The sequence below is a fragment of the Mastigoproctus giganteus genome, chromosome 14 (assembly GCF_048544385.1).
Source record: "Mastigoproctus giganteus isolate SK-2022 chromosome 14, ASM4854438v1, whole genome shotgun sequence".
In the NCBI taxonomy this organism is placed as follows: Eukaryota; Metazoa; Arthropoda; class Arachnida; order Uropygi; family Thelyphonidae; genus Mastigoproctus; species Mastigoproctus giganteus.
In genome coordinates this window covers 71,211,824-71,236,426 of record NC_143588.1, presented here as the reverse complement: position 1 = coordinate 71,236,426, position 24,603 = coordinate 71,211,824, and the positions used below count along the sequence as shown (strand labels likewise).

The 24,603-nt window shown below is 36.6% G+C and overlaps 1 protein-coding gene across 1 annotated transcript in view; it reads left to right on the top strand.

Moving 5' to 3' along the window:
* Positions 1-24,603, top strand: part of LOC150075225 (alpha-mannosidase 2-like) — a 253,553-nt gene that overhangs the window by 11,154 nt on the left and 217,796 nt on the right. Inside the window, exon 2 of the mRNA XM_090388915.1 lies at positions 11,276-11,524. Coding sequence (XP_090245041.1) covers positions 11,276-11,524 — 249 coding nt within the window. The remainder of the gene's footprint in view (positions 1-11,275; positions 11,525-24,603) is intronic.

Sequence of the window (24,603 nt, the reverse complement as noted above, 5' to 3'; positions counted from 1 at the left end):
ATTTATCTGCATTTATATAATAAGCTAACTTAAATTTTCAGTTGAGAGATACCCTACTGATGCAAGACCCTGGGCTGTTGCCTGCACACTATGCTACCAGTGCTGAAAGGCATAAAATACCATGCATAGTTTTAAAGTATTAAGGATAATTTTTATTTATTTATTTTTTGATTAGCATTAGCAAAGGCACATGATGCAAGAAAGCAAGCTTATATAGCATCAGCAAAAAAAAAAAACAAAAAAAACCCCCATTATTTCATCCATCCACTTGCTCCAAATGTTTGTTAAACTCTGCCTTTAATCTATTTAAGCTATCAACCTCTACAATGACAGATGGAAGTTTGTTCCAGCAATCAACCACCTGCTGGCTAAAGGCAAACTTCTGCACATCTATCCTACAACCGTCTTTCCTAGACTTGAATTTATGCCCTCTCAGGTGATTATTCTGAGCAAGAGGAAGAATCCAATTAGCATTGAGCATGCTCAAACCATTCAAGGCTTTATACACCTCAATCAGATGACCTCGCAGGTGCCTAGTCTCCAGACACTGTAATTTGCAAAACTTAAGCCTTTCTTCGTAAGAGCAACCCCTTGTTCCATTCACTAATCTTGTTGCCCTTCTCTGCACTCGTTCAAACAGCTCTATATCCTTCTTAAAATGAGGCCTCCAGACCTGTATACAGTACTCAAGGTGTGGTCTGACCATTGCCTTATACAAGGGGATAATCACCTCCTTATAACTGCTAGAAAAATTGCTATATATATTTGACAAGACACTGTGAGCTACTCTTGCAGACCGTCTGCACTGCTCAGAAAAATTCATATCTGCCTGCACAATTACCCCCAGGTCCTTTTCATTCTCTACCACTGTCAGTGTGGTACCACAGAGTTGATACGTTACTCTAGGATTACTGCTTCTCATGTGTAGTACTCTACATTTGTTAATGTTAATCTTCATTTGCCACCTCTCAGCCCATCTGCTCAACTTTTCTAGATCTTGTTGCAGCAGTATACTGTCATTAGTGTCATTAACAACCCTGCCAACCTTCGTATCGTCTGCATACTTTGATGTTAAGCCTGATATGCCATCATCAATATCATTTATAAGTACAGAAAACAACAATGGACCCAACACCGAACCCTGAGGGACTCCACTAATAACATTAGTCCACGAAGAGCAGTGTCCATTGATTACCACTCTCTGTCTTCTCCCACTCAACCATCCCTTTATCCATAGCAGCAATTTGCCTCCAATGCCACACTGCTCCAATTTGTGCAGCAGTCTTCCATGTGAAACAGTATCAAAGGCTTTTCTAAGATCCAAATATATGATATCAAAGTTATTCTTTGCATCCAGTTCCTTTGTGACTACATCATAGTATCCAGTCAAATTAGTCAGACAAGGCTTCCCCTTAACAAACCCATGCTGTGTCCAAGCTATAACTGGAGTCTTGTCTAGATGATCCTGCAATGCTTCTTTAACTAGTGCCTCCATTAATTTCCCTGGAACAGAAGTTAAACTAACAGGTCTGTAATGACTTGCGTCTCCCTTTGATCCTCCTTTGTGGATTGGGGTCACATTTGCACATCTCCAGTCCATGGGTACCTCCCCTGAGTCCAAAGAAGCTCTCATAATTATGTCTAAGGGTTTGCTTACTTCCTTTGCTGCCTCCTTCAATATAACTGGATAGATTCCATCCACTCCAGGTGCCTTTCTTGTGTTTATCTTCAACAATTTCTCCTCCACTTTACTCTCAGTTATTACAAGATTATCTAGCTTACTGCCAGAGTTGAATGATATTACATTAGATGGATATTACACCTTGCTCATAAGTCATATAGATTGAGGCTTATGAGCAGGCTGTCCTCTTAACCACCACTCCGGCTGGCTGATCTTCACATAGTGAGTTGCAGCATGGAAGAGATGTCAGGCAGTTCAGTAGTGACATTTTTCGGAATGTTGATGTTTACTTCTGAGTATGGAATGGCGTGAAGGGTGTGTGTGTGGGTGGAATGGGCAGGGAAGAGAGTGTTCTACAATTTTTCTCTCTCTGTCTACTTAGTTTGAAAGTAATTAGTAGTTAGGAGGAGAATTTTGTATGATGAAGACCTCTATATTTTTGTCTCTTTTGAAAATATTCTGTAGGAAGCACCATGCAGTTGTTTGAATTCATGAGATTGTCTGATGCTCTGCTCATCAGTTTCACTAAAGTCAGTATATTTTATATAAACTTTAAAACAATAAATCCAGTTTAACTGCACCCCCGATGACAAGAGGTGTGTGCTGAAGTGGAGATCAGAGTAGTTTTCATACTAAGTCGTGTTAGCACATATGCTTAAAGTGCCTATTGTACATGTTCATTCATCTGCATGTAATAACTAGACATCCCTGTGGATGAATTTTGATGAAATTTTATGTATGGCTCTTTTAGAAAGATTTGTGAAGCCTTCACAAATTTAATTAAAATGAGACCAATAGAAAATTTTAAATTATTGTTTTTGATGGGTAAACATCTTTGGTGGCATCTAGTAAATTTCGAACGGTAGTAAAATCAATTTGTCACGATTTTGCGATACAGAAATGACTTCATTTGACTCATTTCCGTTTCATTACAAAGAAAAACAGAGTCGGGGAAGGAGATCGTGGAAAGGATCATGGAAGGTGATATTGCAGATCGCCTACTAAATTTCAGATGGTAGTAAAGTCAGTTTGTCACGATTTTGCGACACGGAAATGACGTCATTTGAAGTTATTTGATTCAGGGCATACCACTTGGGTGACTTTGGGCTAACCATTGCCACCTGTAGCAGAAACCTTTTTGGTAACCAGAGAAATGGATATCCTGCAAAATTTAAAGTAAAGCATTTAAAACTAAGGGTCATCGGAGGTGATCTTGGATGTGCTTAGAGCTGGCCTTGAACCAGCTGGTTGTGGAAAAAACATGGGAAAGGCAAAAAGAACGGAGTTGGGAGAGGAAATCGCATAAAGGGTCATGGGAGGTGATCTTGGATGTGTTCAGAGCCATCATGAACGAGCTGGTTGCGGAAAAACGTTTATGATTCGGGGCATATCACTTAGGTGGCTTTGGGCTAACCATTGCCACTTGTGGTAGAAACCTTTTGGTAACCAGAGAAATGGATATCTTGAGGGCAGTGATCTTGGATGTGCTCAGAGCTCAGAGCTCATAAACCAGCTCTGAGCGCATCCAAGATCATCACATTGCATGCGCTTCATCCTGTTGAAACCCATGTAATGTAGGTTACAGTATCTGTCTGTATTACTGATGCGGTTGTTTATTTCCATCAAGAGGCAAATCATAAACGTTTTTCTGCAACCAGCTAGGCCGGTCAAGAATATTTGAATCAGTTCGCAATTGGGAGATAACAGACTCCACATTACATGTATGAGTAGAATCTTTTGCTTGTCATTGGCCATTCTCATTAAGTTGCAGAAGTCCTCGTTGGTCATCAATGTTTTGCGTTTCTTTGCAATTGCACTGAGCCAGTTGGGCAAGCTTTAGATCAGTAGTTTTCAACCGGGGTGCCGCGGCACCTTAGGGTGCTGCAACAACGTTCCAGGTGTGCCACATAATTTGGGTTTAAGTTACTTAAACTTATTATTTTTTAATTTATATGTTTATTTCATTATAAAAAGATGTACAGTATCTTTTTAATTTTTGGTGTTCTATAATTGATGTTTACTTAGTACCTCTATACAAAGAATAAAATTATATACTGTAAATATATAATTTGTATTATGAAATGTAATTTTTATAATTATATTATTGTAATAAATAACATATATTTTTTAATATTATATATATTGAGAAAATTGAGTAGGGGTGCCGTTATTAAAAAAGGCTGAAAGCCACTGCTTTAGATCCTCATTCATCTCACTGTTTGGATGATTGTAAAAGTTTTGAAAGGGTTCTTCTTGCAGTCGCATTACAAAGCTATGCAGGTCATTATCGCATGCTTCATCAGGGTGAATGTTGTCATTGTCTTGGCACATCGCCTTACTTATTTCAATCATTTTGCAAATATCCAAGTCCGATTCATACAATTTACGATCTAGTATGAACTCTTCATTGTTGTCGTAGATCTTGACCTATTTCATCTCCGACAGTATCTCTGTTTCCTCATTGCGAAATGGAATATGCAGCGTTACCATCTCGCACTTGTACTCGTTGAGATTCTGAGCCAAGTCCATAGTTTTGATAGTGTATTATGCGTGGATACTGTTGTTCCTTGCAGATCTCATAGCACTGCATATGTAATTTATGACAGCGTAACATGATAGTATGATTGTAACAATAGAAATACTTGTATTGTTGCAATCATACTATTCAACAAATGACTACAATCAAATGAGTAATTAGGCTATTGGCCTAACCTCTTCCAAATGTTGATTCGGTAGAGTAAGCAGTGGGTATGTGTATCTTATTTATCACTAACATTGATTCGGTAGAGTAAGTAGCTGGTGTGAGCATAATTTACATCGTTTGTGATTTCTGTTCTGTCTGTTCGAAATTTATTAGGTGTCTTCAAAGATGTTTACACATTAAACATCTTTTGTGCATACAGGGTACACATGCGATTTTTCTTTTTTATACATATCACACTGGCCATACACATACCATATGTTATAGTGAAATTATTGTTAGCCATATAATAAACTCTACTGGCAAAAAAAAAAAAGAAAAAAAGTTGATAAGAAAAAACAAATTATAAACTTCCCCACTCACATGGATAATTATCCAGTTGACTTTGAATTTCTTCAAACTGTCAACCTCAACTACCAGCAGAGGCAACTTGCTCCAGTAATCAACGACTTGCTGGCTAAAAGAAAACATACAATTTGATCTAAACTTCTTCACTTGTAATCTGAATTTATGGCCACCCTAGTTCTGAAATTCTGTATAACAGTGAAAATTCTGCCTTCATTCATTTTACCTTATATACCAAAATCTGGTCCCATCTAAGGGCCTTTATGCCTAACTCTGTAGCCCACATAATCAAATTCTTTCCTCATTTGGTCACCCTTTTGATGATTTTACTGTGCAAGTTGCCTGCCTTTGGACCCTTTCAAGAAGTTCAGTCTTTTTTTTTTTGATGTTTCCATACTTGGATGCACCATATTCCAAATGCCGTCTTAAAATTGCTTGATATGATTGGATTATGACTTGCTATCTCTATAGGCCATTGTTCAGTAAATCATTGATAGGATACCATGGGCTGTTTTGGCTGCCTATTTATACTGTTCAGTTAATTTCATATCTTCCCTTATCATAACTCCCAGATCCCTCTCTTCCTCTACAGTTTTTAATTCAACCACAGCAAGTGTACAAGTTATTTTGGAGTTGCTATTCCCGAAGCATAAGACATTGCATTTTGCCGCAATAAAACATAGTTGCCGCTTTTTTGACCATTCTTGAAGCCTGTTCAAGTCATCCTGAAGGAGCACTGCTTGACATTGATCATTAACTACTCTCCTAATTTTTGTTGTCTGCAAATTTTGATGTCATCACCTTTATCCTGTTGTTGATTTCATTTATGAAAGTCAGAATCAACAGTGGTCCAAGAACCGATCCTTGGGGGGACACCCCACTTTTTTTGTCTTTTTTTTTTTTATATCAATATGAATTAATCCATTAATCACAACCCTCTCCTTTCTGCCATGCAGCCACCCTGCATGGCAGAAGGGAGTTAGTAACTCTCTCAAAATAGCCTACCAGATAAACATTTTCCCTCAATAAAATCATGTTGTCTGTCCTTCAGAATGCCATTTCTATCAGCGTTCCTGTATTGCACTATTAATCATTGCCTTTAAGATTTTCCCTACTACTAATTCAGAATAACCAGCTGTAGTTACTGACTTCATTCTTAGAACAGTCTTTGTATTGGTTACTTGTTGGCACTTCTCCAGTCCAAAGGAATCTCATCCCATTCCAACAATGCCTTCATAATTAACCTCAGTGGTTCAATACACTCTCTGGCTGCCTCCCTCAAAATTACTAGGTATATATCACAAACTCTAGTAGCCTTACTTGCCTTTAGTGTCAAGGTTTTCTAATAAACAGTCGTCTAATTTCAAAATCACTAATTTCACATGGCCTTGCTTTCACAGGCTCTCTTCAGCATGAAGGGCCTCGTGTCGGTAAAGACCAACGTGAAGTACCTATTCAATTCATCAGCTTGTTTATCTAAGACTTTCCTACACAAGGGTCCGATCTGATTCATTTTCTCCTTTGTATTCAGATACATTAGCATTAATTGAGGCATATGATGCAAGAAAGCAAGCTTATACAGCATCAGCCAAAAAAAAAAAAAAACCCTTCCCATTTCATCCATCCGGTTACTCCAAATGTTTGTCTAGTTCAGCCTTAAATTTATTTAAGCTATCAACTTCAATAACAACAGATGGAAGTCTGTTCCAGCAATCAACTACCCGCTGGCTAAAGGCAAACTTCCGCACATCTATTCTACAACTGTCTTTCCTCAATTTGAATCTATGCCCCCTCAGATTCTTAATCTGAGCAAGCAGAAGTATTCTGTCAGCATTGAGCCTCCTCAAACCACTCAACGCCTTATACACCTCGATCAGATCACCTCGTAGGTGCCTAGTCTCCAGATGCTGCAACTTGCAGAACTTAAGCCTCTCTTGGTAAGAGCACCCCTTTGTCCCTCTCACCAATCTTGTTGCCCTTCTCTGTACTCATTCTAGCAACTCTACATCCTTCCTAAAATGAGGCTCCAGACCTGTATACAGTATTCAAGGTGTGGCCTGACCATTGCTTTATACAAAGGGATAATCACCTCCTTGTCTCTGCTAGAAAAATTTCTATATATCATTGACAAAACTCCATGATCTGCTCTGGAAGCCCGTCCACACTACTCAGAGAACTTCATATCTGACTGCACAATTACCCCCAGGTCTTTTTCATTCTCCACCTCCCTGAGTGGCACCTCTGTAGCCAGGTGGTCAGGAGCAGCAGTGCGTAGCACGCTTCTTGATTAGACCGGGGTTTGAGCCCATGACCACCAAATACGGAGGAAGCGGAAAGGTCAGGGAATGACCACTGCATATCCCCAGAGCAATATGGCCTTAGTTGCCAATGCTCCTACAAACCAAATAACAACAACCACCTCCCTGAGTGTGGTACCACAGAGTTGGTATGTTTCTCTTGGGTTATTGCTACCCATATGCAGTACTTTGCATTTGTCAATGTTAAACTTCAGTTTCCATTTCTCAGCCCATCTGCTTAACTTTTCTAGATCCTGTTTTAGTAGCATACTGTCTTTAGTGTCATTAACAACCCTGCCAACCTTTATCATCTGTATAATGTCCTGTATAATCTGTAAAGTAAGGTTTGCTTACTTCTCTGCTGTCTCCCACTCAACCATCCCTTTATCCATTGCAGTAACTTGCCCTTAATGCCATGCTGCTCCAATTTGTACAGCAGTCTTCCATGTGCAGCAGTATGAAAAGCTTTCTTGAAATCCAAGTATATGATATCAAAATTACTTTTTGCACCCAGTTCCTTTGTGACCACATTGTAGAATCCAATGAAATTGGGCAGACAAGTTTTCCCTTTAATAAATGCATGCTGTGTCTGAACTGTTGCTGCTGTCTTGTCTAGGTGATCCTATATCACCTCTTTAACTATTGACTCCATTATTTTCCCTGGAAGAGAAGTCAAACTAACAGGTCTATAATTATTTGTGTCAACCTTTGAACCCCTTTGTGAATTGGGGATACATTTGCATATCTCCAGTCATGGGGACCTCCTCTGACTCTAAGGATGCTCTCATAATTATGACTAAGGGTTTTCTTACTTCCCTTGCTGCCTCCTTCATTATAACTGGATAGATACCATCTGTCCCAGGTGCCTTTTTTATTTTTTAATTTCAATAATTTCTCCTCCACTTTGTACTCAGTTATCACAAAATCACTTAGCTTGCTGTTAGAGTTTGATAAACTTCTGACATTCCCCTCCTTGAATAACTCCTTACGTGTGAATATAGATGCAAAATACTCATTCAGTTTATTAGCTCCTTGAGCAGGATCATCAATAGCCGAACCATCTATATTAAGTGCACCAATCTGATTCATCCCCTACCTTCTAGAGTTTACATAAGTAAAGAACTCTTTGCTGTTTTTTGTGTCCTTTGCCAAAGATTTCTTATGAAAAAAAAAAAGTGTCAGCATGATGGGTCTTAGAGTTGTTGATAACAGATCAAAAACACGCAAGAGTTGTCAAGCTAACGCTTGTATTATTTTTAAGCAGATCCAGCAAATTTCCTTGCAAGGTTTGAGTTCATGGATGAGATGTGGGTCCAACATTAACCTTGAAGAGTATTTTTTAGTTGGTATGAAAAGTCTAGTAGCCTCCAAGATTAAGTCCCTGAAGGCTTCCCATTTAGAATTCACAGTTGGTAACCTCATCAGTTGATCCCACTCAATAGAATTTAGAAACTGTCTGAGATCTCTGTAGTCACCTTTACGAAAACAAAAACCCTTCCCTTTACCCTTGATGGTAGTTACATCTTTAAGTAAATCCTACATCATTACACTGTGATTTCTGTCACCTAGTGGTTCCTTTATCTAAAAATTTCCTAATACATCATTATCATCACTGCTAATAATCAGATCAAGGGTATTGCTACGCGAACATGTTTCTGTCGAAAACAATCCTCCAATTAGTCCACAAAAGTCTTGCTAGCAAGACTTTTGTTGACTTATTGGAGTTCCAGTCAATATCGAGAAGGTTAAAATCCCCCAATACAAGACATTTTGATCTTCTGGCCCATTCTATTTCTCTGCACAACTGTTCATTGTACTCATCAGAGTCATTAGGCCTACAACACATTCCTACTCTCATTTTCCCTTTCCCAGTGTTAATGTCACACCAAACAGACTCAACATTGCACCGTCCACCCATGTCAACTGGATGCACTTCCTTTGATTTTGTGATTCTTAACTAACAGCATAACCCCTCCTCCCTTCCTACTCTGTCTATCCTTTCTGTACACATTGTACTCCCCAAATTCCAATTCTGCACTGCTTATATTTCTGTGTGGCATCATGTTTCTGATATGCCAACAATATCTGCCTTTGATGTCTTGATTAGCACTTCAAATTTATTTACTATACTTCTATCATTGGTGTGTGTGTGTGCAAGTATACATGCACCTGTTCTTACTCTTAGTTATTCTAATACAGCCCATGCATTTACTTGTTCCATGACAACTCCCAGCAGCGCTTGAAATCCCCAGCAACTTGCTCTTTAGGCTGCTGCTCATTGCAATAGAAGCAGTTCAAGAATCACTTTCGCTTCTGCCTGCGGCTACCGTTAATCTTTTAGTCTGGAATCCCCCCCCCTCCCCAAACTAGCAGTTTTCCGACCCATCTAACACTGCCTCGATAGCATCAGCAAGTATTCTTGCACAATTTCTATTTAAGTGTATCCCATCCCTGTAGAAGCAGTCTCTCCTATTAGCAAGCAAATAAAAAAAAAAAACTCCTTGTCCCCATGCTTTGCTTTCTCACACCCATCCTTGGCCTCCCTAATCTTATCTGTAGTACTATTATAGATCATCAACTTGTAGCTGGTGTAGGCCTCAGTATTTTTTCATCACTCAGTAACTTTCCCGTGCTGTCTTTTTCTGCTCTGTTAGAATGGCCAGCTCCATATTTATCCATCTCGGCATCCTCCCTATGCTGTATTTTCTTAACGGTATATGTGCATTCATCACTTTGGTGATTATTGCTTTAAAGGTATTCCATGATTCTAATATATTCTTTCCTTTTTTGAAATTTAAACCATGTCTCTACCTTTAACTCCTGCAGCTTTCTTCATCTTCTGACTAATGACTGGTGATCACTAACTGTCAATGGGTCTTGTCCTTTAAGCCCTGCAATGTCATTTGATTCATGAGTAATGGTGAGGTCAAGAATATTCTTATCCCTAGTATTTTATCTATCATGCTGATACAAATAGATGCTGGATATTTCATTTGTTGTGGTGTGCTGATTGGAGAAATGAATGGGTAGTATGGCAGATGTGCAGAGACAAAATGTTGACAGTTCATGGATAAATGTTGTTACTCCTTTCTCTTTTTTTTATTTTTATTTTTTGTTATAAATTATTATTTTTTGCTGACATGCTTAAAATGTAATTTATTGCACATGTTAACTTGTTTTTCCCCCCTTGTTGAAATATGAGGTGTAATGATGTCTTGCTAGTCTGGAGATATGGTTAACTGATGTTGGGAATACAGTATAAGGAATGGGGATGCTTGTGGGGGACTAAGAAATAAGATTGGTTGCATGGGGAAGCTGAAAACTGATGTGGTATTCGTCCTAATTGTTTGTTGATCAGATGAAGGATAACCATTCTTTTAAGGCTGACTGATAAAAATCAGTTTTAAGTAAAGGTCATATTCCCAGTAGATTTTGTTGGGGGGGGGACTGGTTATCCTATGTGTTCTGAACAGATGAGGCTTATTTCTTTCTTCGTTGTCCACAAATCTGTCATTTAGGCAACGGAGAATTGCTCATGTTTACACTAGGAATAGTTACTGTATTGTATCATTTTATGTTGCACTTTATTGGTCCAATATATCTTTGAGAAAAAGTTAGAGGTACTCATTGTTGGTAAGTTGGAGAAGGATATGCAGAATGTTTTATGCTTACTATGTGTGCAAAATAAAAACATTCTTTATTTCAACAAGACGGACTTATTTCCATCCAAGTGGAACTATTTTCCTCAAGAATGCATTTGGCAGTAATCTCATAGGTCAGGGTTTAGATGAAAAATTGTAGGAATTTAAATCAGGAGCTTCATAATGTCCATGAAGCTCCTGATTTAAATTCCTACAATTTTTGTGTGTAGAACTTTTTTGGAAGTTGTTTTTTTACAAAACTCAGCCTTGAAACATGCAGTTTCAGTAATTTTGTTTTTCAAGTAGTCTTAATAATTGAAAATGAAAGTAACTAATATCAGGTAGTTGAATTGAGGCAGTGGATACTATGCCCTATACAGATTTTGCAACAATTTATATTTCCTTGAGATAATAAGAGTTAGTAGGATTTTGCAGAAACACTTTTTCATGTAAAATTTTAAAATACTGCTGTTTACTGTTTTTCACCAAATTGAATGGTAATGACTAAAAGTTGTGGAATCACTCCAGCATTTTCAACTTATTTTTAATGTGTTTCTTTTTATTTTATTTACATTGAACTGATTGTGAAAATTTTTGATACTGTTTGCAGGAGAAGGGTGATTTGACAGTACTAGAACAGAGACTTGAGAGGTTAGAGGAGGAGCTTAATTTAAATCGTGTTATGTTAGGTCAGGTAAAAGATACTGTAAAGGAATTGTTAAGATTGGGACCAGACTCTGATTTAAAAAAACAGTTTTTTGAAGGAGCTGTTACTTTGAAGCAAAACAGAAGTTATGTTAGTTTGTCTTCCGGTGACTGTAACTTTTGCATGGAGCCACCAGTGCAGGCAGAAGTTCAGGTAATTTTTTTGCATTGAACTTATCTATTAAACATAGTTATTTCTATTTCTTAGGGAATTTGACTTCCACATATAATAATTCTAATTTTTTCTTGCAATATTAAACAAATAAACAGCACCTTGTGTGTAATGTGTAGTGCATTTTTGTATATTTAAATAACATGAACCATTACAAAATATAGAGATGAACCTGCATTAATGACATGCAAAAGTATATTTTTGTTTTGTTATTGATTACAATATTGCTAAAAGGGAAAAATTCTAAAAATCATATGTATTCCATAAAAATTAATTACACATGCATACACCAGGAAAGTATGAGACAGAAGCCCACTGGTAGCCATGTTAGTTTTATGATTGTTTCAAAAAATATCTGCCAGTTCCTGTTGGAAAATTTTGGACTTTCTTCTTTTTATACTCTGGTATGTAGATCGGAGGAGTTGACAACCAGTTATTTGGCTAGATACTCTCATTAACTCTATTTTGTGATCACGTAGATTCACACCATAGTCAGCTCAAATGAGTGTACTGCTATGCTCTTCACTTATCGCTCTGTTATGTCAGGCACTTTATACTAGCTGAAATTATGACATTGTCATAATTTCAGGCACTTTATACAAGCTGAAATTATGACATTGTCATTTGCCATGTGAATAAATGTATGTGGATGCTTTCTGTAGCCTGCATAACATCACATGAGTTTCTCACAGTAGAAACTTCACTGGTTGCATACAATAATGATGGCATTATTTTTCTTTGACAACATTCATTTCATTATTGGCAGAAACAACTCAAAGAAATCTTGAGAGCAGTTTTATCTTGGCAAACTACTGAATTGTTGTAAAAGTGTCATTGGTTTCACAGGATTATAAAGAATGGTATTTTCCTCTTCAATTAAAGATAGTTCAAATTTGTTTTATTTTTCACTCTGTAAAGTTTATGCTACCTGTATTTATTGAGATTGAAAGAAATTATTTTTTAGAATCACTTGCTGAGACAGTCTTATCTCCTCTTCAGCTAATGCTTTCAAAGGGTGCTAGATTTATGAAATAAAATAAAAAAGGATAAAGAATAAAATACTGTTAAATAGAATAAAGAATTTTTGTGTACTTGGACCTTATCTCATCTGGAACTATACGGTACCAGCAACCAGCAGAAAAAATGAGTGATAAAGAATTTCAGTAACTTCTAAACTTGCCATAAGGCTTGATTAAAAGGCTGTGGCCCTATACTATTCAGATCATAGCCATGTGAAGTACTACCCAGTTGAGACTGAAGAAATGAAGAATGCTTTTTGAAGGTCACCATCATTGAATATTCTCAAATAGTGCCTTCTCAGTGGAATGTTGAAACAACTGTATCTTGGCATTCAAGACTTTTTATGAAAAAATAATATTATAACAAAAATAAATGATCCAGGCTTAATAAGACTTTATACCTGAATATTATATTCATCAGCTGAGCTAGGAATTGGAACCAGAAAAAGAAGATAATAAATGTAATAACTAAATCAATAAAAAAACAAACTGAAATGAAATAAAGCCTTGTAATAAAAATGTACCTGGATATTTCTGAGTAACTAACAAGTGGGAAGATAGACCTGAAGTTTGGGAGAGGAGAAGCATGAACTACGGATAAGAAGAATGATGATGGGGTTTGTTTCTAAAGCTACTGATGCCAGCAGCAAAAACAGGGTTAATAATCCTATTAAAGATATTCTCAAAAATGTGATAAAAATAACCAAAGGCTGCTGTGGCCAGTGAGCCAATTTTGCCTCATCTAATGGCTATAACAAGATGAAATGGACAAATTTGAATAATAGTTTAGAATCTCCCCCCCCCCCACACACAACTATTGAAACATTTTGTTTCTTAGGAAGCCTCAAAATGAATGACTGGCTATGGAAAGAAAGTGGGAGATTTGCATTTCACCAGATTGTATGTGCAAAATACAAACAGTATTCTATGCAAAGTTTTTGTCTGTTTCCTGTCACCTAGGTTTAGTAATAAATGCAGATTTAATTCTGATTTGAGATGAAAAAAAAAATGGTAAAAGATCTGTGAAATTATTATTGAAATGATTATAGAGAATGCCTTGGTTCTGCAGCAATTGAATTTGCCATACCAACTATTGCTGCCAAAAGTATGGTGGTGGGGGATGATATTTTTAAGGTTGCCATGATGAGCCCAAAAAAATTTAAAATGTGATGGCTTGTAATTCCTGTTAAGATTGAGGGTTAAATAGGCAATATCCTTTTTTATTATGTTTAGTTTTATTCCATTCTTCATCCTTTGTATTTTATTTCACAAACCCAGCAACATTTGAAAGCACTAATTGCAGAGGAGACAAGATTATCCCAGCAAGCTTTGATGTACTTTCATAATTTCTTCAAAAATAATTTCTTTCAGTCTCAATGCAGTAAAATATAAATTAAGTAGATTTTTAATTGTGTATTTTTATGATTTCAGTTTCAAAGAAAGACTTGTATAATTCCAGGATAAAAGAATAAATTAGCTGTTTAGTCTTTTATTCTGCTTTGCTTAATCTTTGTCTTGTGATTAGTCTCCATATTTGTGTGAAGTTTATTAATCAGGCAGTGACGATAATTGCATTTAAGTGAGAAAATGCTTCCTCAACCCAGTTGAGCATGAAACTGTTATTGGAATAGAACAGTTATGGTTTTTTCCTAGAAATTTAGTATTAGTATAAGTAGTGGCAAATGATGCAAGAAATCAAGCTTATAAAGCATCACAAAAAAAAAAGAAAAGAAAAACACCCTTCCCACATCACCTGTTCATTCCATCCAATAATTTATCTAGTTCTTCCTTGAATTTATTCAAACTGCCTACTTTCACAACAATAGATAAAAGGTTGTTCCAACAATCAACTACCTGCTGGCCAAAAGCAAACTTCCATACATCTATCCTGCAATCATCCTCCTCAGTTTGAATTTATGCCCCTCATGTATAGCATGAGGAAGGATACCATCAGCACTGAGCTTGCTCAATCCATTCAGTGCCTTAAACACTTCAATTAGATCACTTCATAGGGATCTAGTCTCTAGACTGCAATTTGCAGAACTGAACACCAATTTCCTACACCAATCTTGTTGCCCTTTTCTGCACCCATTCCTGCAAATCTACATCCTTCCTAAAATGCGGTCCCCAGACCTGTATGCAGCACTCAAGATGCAGCTTAACCATTGCCTTGTACAGTGGGATAATCACCTCTTTATTCCTGCTAGCAAAGTTCATGTATATCACTGACAAAACCTCATAAGCTGCCCTGGCAGCCTGTGTGCTACTCAGAGAACTTCATATTGGACTGCACAATTAACCTTCATGTCTTTTTCATTTTCCACTACCCCGAGTGTAGTACCACACAGTTGGTATGTTACTCTGGGATTACTGCTGCCCATATGCAGGACCTTGCATTTGCTAATGTGAAACTTCAACTGCCATTTCTCAGCCCATCTGCCTAATTTTTCTGGATATTATTGCAGTAGCTTACCTTGATTACTGTAATTAACCACCCTGCCAAGCTTTGTATCATTTGCAGACTTAGGCATTAAGTCTGATATACCTTCATCAGTATCATTAATAAATATAGAAAACAATGAGCCCAGCACTGAACCCTGTGGGTCTGTGCTAATAACATTAGTCCACAAAGAGCAATGTCCATTAATAACCTCTTCTCTTATTCAACCATCCCTTTAGCAGTAACTTGTCCTTAATCACACACTGCTCCAATTTCTAAAGCAGTCTTTTATGTGTGACAGTATCAAACATTTTCCTGAAATCCAAATACATAATATTTGGAGGAGAAATTGTTGAAGATAAACATAAAAAAGGCACTTTGGGTGGACGGGAACTATCCAGTTATATTAAAGGAGGCAGCAAAGGAAGTAAGCAAACCCTTAGCCATAATTATGAGAGCTTCTTTGGACTCAGGGGAGGTACCCATGGACTGGAGATGTGCAAATGTGACCCCAATTCATAAAGGAAGATCAAAGGGCGACACAAGTAATTATAGACCTGTTAGTTTAACTTCTGTTCCAGGAAAATTAATGGAGGCACTGGTTAAAGAAGCACTGCAGGATCATTCTAGACAAGACTTCAGTTATAGCCCGGACACAGCATGGTTTTGTTAAGGGGAGGTCTTGCCTGACCAATTTGATTGGATAATATGATGTGATCACAAAGGAACTGGATGTAGGGAATAACTTTGATATCATATTTGGATCTTAGAAAGGCTTTTGATACTGTTGTACATGGAAGACTGCTGCACAAATTGGAGCAGTTTGGCATTGGAGGCAAATTGCGGTTATGGATAAAGGGATGATTGAGTGGGAGAAGACAGAGTGGTAATCGATGGACACTGCTCATCGTGGACTAATGTTATTAGTGGAATCCCTCAGGGTTCAGTGTTGGGTCCATTGTTGTTTTCTGTATTTATAAATGATATTGATGATGGTATATCAAGTTTAATGTCCAAGTTTGCAGATGATACGAAGGTTGGCAGGGTTGTCAAGGACACTAATGACAGTACGCTGCTGCAACAGGATCTAGAAAAGTTTAGCAGATGGGCTTGAGAAGTGGCAAATGAAGTTTAACCTTGACAAATGCAAAGTACTGCATATGGGTAGAAGTAACCCCAGAGAAACGTACCAACTATGTGGTACTACACATAGTTGGTATGTTAAGGTGGTAGAAAATGAAAAAGACCTGGGAGTAATTGTGCAGGCAGATATGAAGTTTTCTGAGCAATGCAGACATGCTGCCAGGGCAGGTCATGGGGTTTTGTCAATGATATATAGGAATTTTGCTAGCAGGGAAAAGGAGGTGATTATCCCTCTGTATGAGGCAATGGTCAGGCCACACCTTGAGTACTGTATACAGGTCTGGAGGGCTCATTTCAAGAAGGATCTAGAGCTGCTGGAACGAGTACAGAGAAGGGCAACAAGATTAGTGAATGGAACAAAGGGGTGCTCTTACGAAGAAAGGCTTAAGTTTTGCCAATTACAGTGTCTGGAGACTAGGCACCAGCGAGGTGATCTGATAGAGGTGTACAAAGCCTTGAATGGTTTGAGCATGCTCAGTGCTGATGGGATTTTTCCTCCTGCTCAGAATAATCACCTGAGATGGCATAAATTCAAATTGAGGAAAGACAGATGTAGGATAGATGTGCGGAAGTTTGCCTTTAGACAGCGGGTAGTTGGTTGGTGGAACAGACTTCCATCCTTTGTTGTGGAAGTTGATAGCCTAAATAAATTTAAGGATGAGCTGGACAGGTATTTAGAATGAACGGAGGGGTGAAATGGGAGCATTTTTTTTTTTTTGCTTTTGCTGCATAAGCTTGCTTTCTTGCATCATATGCCTCTACTAATGCTAAAATCAAAATTTTTTGCATCCACTTCCTTTGTTACTGTGTCATAGTATACAATAAGATTGGTCAGACAAGATAACCCCTTAACAAATCTATGCTGTGACTGCAGTATGATTGCATTCTTTTTTAGATGGTCATGCATTACTTCTTTAACCAGTAACTCCATTATTTTCTCGGGAACAGAAGTTAAGCCAGCAGGTTTGCAATTACCTTTTGATCTGCCTTTGTGAATTGGGGGATACATTCACACTGAATCCAAAGATTCTCTCATAATTATGGCTAAGAGTTTGCTTACCTTGTTTGCTGCTTCTCTTAATATAATTGGATAGGTCTCATCTATTCCAGATATCTTTCTTATCTTTAGTTTTAACAATTTCTCTTCCACTTTCCTCTCAGTTATCTCAAAATCATTTAGCTCTCTGAGCAGTATCATCAACATTAAACCATCGGCATGAAGTGGACCAATGTGATTTAACCCTTTCCCTCTGCTATTAATATAAGTAAAGAAGTCTTTGCTGCTTTTTTTTTTTTGTATTATTTGTTATAGAAGTGTAATTTGCCTTTGCTTGCCTACCCTTCTTTATGACCTTTTCTAGTTTCAAAACAGCTTTACTTCTCTGGTCTTGTATAAGAGACAAATTTATCATTTTGCTGCCCATAGATAAATTTATTGGTGCTGCTCCTTAGTTTATTAATTTTATTTGTTTTTATATAAAGTAAAAAGTGGGCAAGTTGCTTAATTGGAAGAGTTTCCCAGCTCCTTTAATTTTTATGAAAGAAATGCTAGGGTATGCTGCAAGTATTCTAATATGACAGGGAACTGATATGCATTTGAACGTGGTCTTCCACCAATGTTTTGAAAAAGCAAAGTGATTTTACATTTTTGAAATGAAGCATTCTGCTATTTCTGAAATTAGCATTTATTTTAAATAAAATAGGTTTATTAGTTAAAAATTAAGTAATATTATCACTAAACATAGTGGCCAGCTGTGATTAATATTGTTTTCACTTATCTGGTTAACATTTGGAAACAGTAAAAATTTTCTAATGATTTGAAGAAATGCCTAACTCATATAAGGGGATGAGTTGCATTTTAATGATTAAACTTATTTAAAAAAAAAAAAAAAAAAAAAAAAAGTTTGGACCATTCAAAAACTATGATTCGTGGGGGAAGGGGCAGACAAACTGTACCATGCATTATGATTGGTAAGATCAGAACCGGACATTTTTACACTTTCATAATACAAACATTGTGCTGCTGCTGGTTTGTCACAAGTACTTCTTCAGAGCCAAAAAATAGTGTGAAAAAATCCTAAAAATTAAATGCATAACATGAGCGACTAGTAAACTCCAGATTATGTAGTTTGCTGATTAGCAGGGATGATTAAAATTTATTTTTTTATTTTCATTATTTTAAAATTTTATTTCTCACTTGCATTCTTCTTTTCACATTATGTGCCTAACAAGTTTTTTTTTTTTTTTTTGTCACAAGTGTGATCCTTCATCTGCCCTTCCTGTGTATAATAGTCTAGTTTCATAGTTTCTTCCAAGTAATGAAGGGAAACTATATTCTTCAGATCATCACTTACAGTTCTTATATTGTACTTGCTAGTCTTCTACCCAGTAAAGTTAAGAACAGCTACCTACTGTTTTCTGATCAGGCCTTATAATGGAATTTAAATAAAGAATCCAGAAATGTTGCAAATGATTTAATAATTCTATTGTATCAAAGTTTAACAAATCAATGTTTTAATTAACACTTGCAAAAGTGTTATTCATATTTAAATTTTCAGTACAAAAGTGTTCTAACAAATGGTACTGAAAAGGAAAAAAAAGTAAAATTTACTTCGTGGATTTTCTCGTATTTGCAATAAATGGAGTGCAGATTAAAAAAGAAAAAAAAAAAACTTCCTTATGATGTGATTGAAAAAATACTTTGTACAATAGTAATTCATAGCAAAAATAGTGATAAAATAATTTGATAAATGTTCCTATGACAGTTGCACTAAGAAAATTGAAACAACCAGTGTTAAATTTTCATGTTGTACTTTAAATATCGAGGCAGTGTTAAGTGGGTCTGAAAACTGCTAGATTGGGGGGGGGATACACAGACTAAAATATTAATGGTAATGGCAGGCAGAGGCAAAAGTGATTCTTGCACTGCTTCTATTGTAATGAGCAGCAGCCTAGAGAGCAAGTTGCTGGGGACTTCATGAGCTGCTGGGAGTCATGGAACAAGTAAATACAATGGCTGTGTTAGGGTAACTACGCGTAAGAACAAGTGCATGTATATTTGCATGTACACCAATGCTAGAAGTATAGTAAATAAAATTGATGAATTTGAAGTGCTGATCAAGACATCAAAAGCAGATATTGTTGGGATATCAGAGCCATGGTGTCACACAGATATAAGCAGAACAGAATTAGAATTTGGGGAGTACAATGTGTACAGAAAGGACAGACAGGGTAGGAAGGGAGGAGGGGTTATGCTGTTAGTTAAAAAACACATAAAATCTAAGAAAGTGCATCCAGTGACACGGGTGGCAATGAAATGTTGAGTCTGTTTGGTGTGACATAAACACTGGGAAAGGAAAAATGAGAGTAGGAGTATGTTATAGGCCTAATGACTCTGATGAATGCAATGAACAGTTGTATAGAGAAATAGAATGGGCCAGTAAATCAGAATGTCTTGTAATGGGGGGTTTAAACTTTTCAGATATTGACCGAACTTTTGGATTGGTCACTCGCTCGAGAGGCAACCAGAGGGAATAATACCCTTGATCTGATTATCAGCAGTGATTATTCATGCATTAAGAATTTTCAGATAAATGAACCACTAGGTGACAGTGATCACAGTGTACTGATGTGGGATTTACTTAAAGATATAACTGTCATCAAGGGTAAAGAGAAGGGTTTTTGTTCGTAAAGGTGACTACAGTGGTCTCAGACAGTTTTTAAATTCTATACAGTGGAATCAACTGATGATGTTACCAATGGTGAATTCTAAATGGGAAGCCTTCAGGGACTTAATCTTCGAGGCTACTAGACTTTTCATACCAACTAAGAAATATTGTTCAAGGTTCAGGTCTAAATGGTTGTCGGATGAATTAATGAGGCTCGTGGCAGAAAAGAAAAATGCATGGGATACATATAAATTATCAGGCGACACAGAAGCCTATGGCAGATATATACTAGTCTGTAAACAAGTCATGAAGGAGGTTACGCAGGCGAAGGCAGATTACAAGAAATCTTTTGCAAAGGATCCAAAGAAAAACAGCAAAGAGTTCTTTACTTATGTAAGCTCTAGAAGGAAGGGGATAAATCAGATTGGTCCACTTAACATAGATGGTTTGACTATTGATGATCCTGCTCAAGTAGCTGATAAATTGAATGAGTATTTTGCATCTACATTCACACGTGAAAAATTCTGTAAGGAAGGGGAATTCCAGAAGTTTATCAAACTCTAACAGGGAGATAAGTGATTTTGTAATAACTGAGAGCAAAGTGGAGGAGAAATCGTTGAAGTTAAACATAAAAAAAGGTACCTGGGGCAGATGGAATCTATCCACTTATAATGTAGAAAGCAGCAAGGGAAGTTAAGCAAACCCTTAGCCATAATTATGAGAGCATCCTTAGAGTCAGGGCAGGTCCCCATGGACTGAAGATATGCAAATGTATCTCCAATTCACAAAGGGGATTCAAAGGGTGATACAGATAGACCTGTTAGTTTAACTTCTGTTCCGGGTAAAATAATGGAGTCACTGGGTAAAGATGCATTGCAGGATCATCTAGATAAGACCGCAGTAATAGTTCAGACACAACATGGGTTTGTAAAGGGGAAGTCTTATCTGACCAATTTGATTTGATTCTACAATGTGGTCACAAAGGAACTGATACAAAAAAATAATTTTGATATCATATACTTGTATTTCAGGAGAGCTTTTGATACTGTTGCACATAGAAGACTGCTGTACAAATTGGAGTGGTATGGCATTAAGGGCAAGTTACTGCAATGGATAAAGGAATGGTTGAGTGGGAGATGGCAGAGAGTGGTAATAAATGGACACTGCTCTACATGGACTAATGTTATTAGTGGAGTCCCCCAGGCTTCAGTGCTGGGCCTATTGTTATTTTGTGTATTTATTAATGATATCGATAAAGGTATATCAGGCTTAATGTCCAAGTTTACAGATGATAAAAAGGTTGGCAGGGTAAAGACAGTATGCTACTGCAACAGGATCTATAAAAGTTAGGCAGATGGGCTGAGAAGTGGGAACTGAATTTAATATTGACAAATGCAAAGTACTGCGTATGGGTAGCAGTAACCCAAGAGAAATGTACCAACTCTATGGTACTACACTCAGGGAGGTGGAGAATGAAAAAGATCTGGGGGTAATTGCACAGTCAGATATGAAGTTCTCTAAGCAGTGCGAACAGGCTTCCAGAGCAGATCATGGAGTTTTGTCAATGATATATAGGAATTTTGCTAGCAGAGACTAGGAGGTGATTATCCCTTTGTATAAAGCAATGGTGAGGCCACACCTTGAGTACTTCATATAGGTCTGGAGACCTCATTTTAGGAAAGATGTAGAGTTGCTAGAATGAGTACAGAGAAGGACAACAAGATTGGTGAGAGGGACAAAGGGGTGCTCTTACTAAGAGAGGCTTAAGTGCTGCAAGTTGCAGCTTCTGGAGACTATGCACTGCGAGGTTATCTGATCAAGGTGTATAAGGCATTGAGTGGTTTGAGGAAGCTCAATGCTGACAGAATACTTCTGCTTGCTCAGATTAAGAACCTGAGGGGGCATAGATTCAACTTGAGGAAAGACAGTTGTAGAATAGATGTGCTGAAATTTGGCTTTAGCCAGCGGGTAGTTTATTGCTGGAACTGACTTCCATCTGTTGTTGTGGAAGTTGATAGCTTAAATAAAATTAAGGCTGAACTAGACAAACATTTGGAGTGACCGGATGGGTGAAGTGAAATGGGAAGGGTTTTTTTTTTTTTTTTGGCTGATGCCTGTATAAGCTTGCTTTCTTGCATCATATGCCTCAACTAATGCTAACTGCATCATTTTTTTTCACATTTCATTTTTATAAAGAAACATGTCAAAGAAAGTATGAATTTAATATAGTTAGGGTTAGGAAAGTATGCATTAAAAGTGAGGAAAATATGGATTCCATGATCCAAATTATAAATGTGTGTTTGACTGATTTATTTTAGTCATTTGAAGGTAAACTTCCAAGTAATGATGTACAGAAAAAATGAGCAGAAAAAAAAAAAATTAAATTAACACCATTCCTACAAATACACTAGATTTAGAATCCTGTTTATAGTACTGTTATGCCACAGAATTATAAAATATAAATTGCAGCCTGGTAAAAGAAAAGAAGTTTGTGCAAAAAGGTTTTGATTGCTAATAGTGAATTTGGATGAAGAAAGAATTTTGGCACAGAAAATAATTTAAAAATAATCATGAATGGCTAAGGACATCTGACATTAACCTCTTCACAAGTATATGTGTAACTCTACATATCTTGTGTGGCAGCTGGCTTGGGGGGGTGCACTTAGTTCTTTCTTCTTTCAAGGTTATTTCAAGTATATTTGAAATAATGCATCTTTTTACATACAAGTTGTCTTGCAATTTTTCTGGTACATACTGTCATCCCTCATATATGTGTTTTTATCTTGCAATAGATAGTTTAAATAGATGGTGACATGAAAATTGATTTGAAAAGTTGAAGATGAAGTCACACCTGTTGGCCATTTTTGCTCAGTTTTAGGCTACAAAAGCTAAAAAATTGAAAGAATTTTGTGGAATTCTCATTCAGAATTTGAATTAAATACAGTAATACTAAAATAGATGTAAATGATATTATTGTTTCAAAAAAGAAAAGTAACAAGTTTATTTTTAAAGATTTTAATAGATGTATTTTCTTTTATTTTAATTTAGTTCATTTTTGACAGTAATTTTACTAGAGTAAAATAATGGGAAGTCATGTCAAAATAGGAAAAATTAATATATAAAATAATTTATGTGCAAAGCTTTTATTTTTATAAAAGTTCAATTTCATGAAGAAGCTTGCTCCATATAAGCTCACCCTTATGAAAACTATGTGGTGCTTATGCATGTGTGGGAAACTCACTTATGAAAAGGTTAGTATTTATTCAAATACTTGTATATATCTTATTAGCTGAAAAACTTGGGAGTCATCCAATTTTGTATGTGTTTTTTTTTTTTTTTTGCCATAAACAAAGAGCTATGCGTAATCAGCTGTTTCAAATGATCAAGATAATCAAAGTCTGACAACAGCCAGAATCAGTATCGTGATTTTGAAGTTTTAGCAGTGAATGCCAGGCTAATGTTTCCAAATGTAGAAATTCGTGAGCAAGTGCAATTATCAAATGAATGTGATGATAATGGAGACTGCTTTCTACATGAAAATGATCAACCACCCTGCTTATAAGGCTATCCTTATAAGGCACTATAATGGAAGTTTACTGTAGTTGATTTAAGAATGATGTATACAACCTCACACTTACATATTACTAAAAACGACTGAGTAAAATTTAATGTTCCAGCATTATGATATTATTTCTTATGATGTTTACCTATTGTTTTGGCCATACCAAGGGGCATACTTAATGAAATTAATACCATTCTTACAAATGCATTAGACTTAGAATCACTGGTTATACCACAGATACTGGCCTGCTGTGATTGCTATTGTTTTAAATTATCATTTGGTTAACATTTTGGAACTATTAGAAATCTCTGCAGTGCTTATGATACTGCATACAAATCCCATGTTATTGGCTAAGACAGCCCGTCACCACCAAATACAGAGGATGCGGAAAGGTCAGGGAATGAGCACCACATATTCCCGGAGCAATATGGCCTTAGTTCCTAATGCTCCTAAAAACCAAATAACAACAACAACATCTTGGCTAAGACAGTAAATGTTAATGATCCTGTTGTTCTGCTTTTCTTGGAAAGCTCATACAGTGCAACTTCAGAAATGCTTTGTTATATTGCAGTTTTGGATATAATAATGTAAGAGTGATTATGTTCATATAATTTGTTGAAAGATACATATGACAGTTTGTTTCTGAAAAGAATTGCAGTATTGAATGTTGATACATTTTATTTTTAAGTTTTGTTAGTTTGGGTCAGAAAGAGAGAGAATTGTCTTTGGCCTTTGGTTATCAGACATAAATAACTCACTGAATATCGTCACCCTTTGACTTTTATATAGGTGCATTTAATGTGCAGTGCTCAAAAGTGTACTGCATTGCACATTATGAATAAAGTGGTAAGTGTGACGAAATTACGATACTCCTGTATAGAGCTAATGGAAACCACAGGACCTGACCATAACATGTTTCTTGTCTTGTTTAGTGTTTCCTGTAAATATGCCTCATTTGAAACTGCAGTAATGTTGCAGTCACAGTTTAAAATGTTAGCCCATTTAGACTACTGATATCAAAATAGTAAAGCTTAAGAAAAATAGGTAAAGTTTATTTCCACTTATAATGTCATTAGCTTATAACACAGGTATTTTTTTTTTTATGTGAACCCCAAACACGAGAGGTATTAGAACCTATAGTACTTAGTACTGTGCTTGGGTTGGAGGTTGAGAAGACGAAAGAAGATATTTGTTGACATTGGACTTGAACTTCTGTAGATTGTAATTTT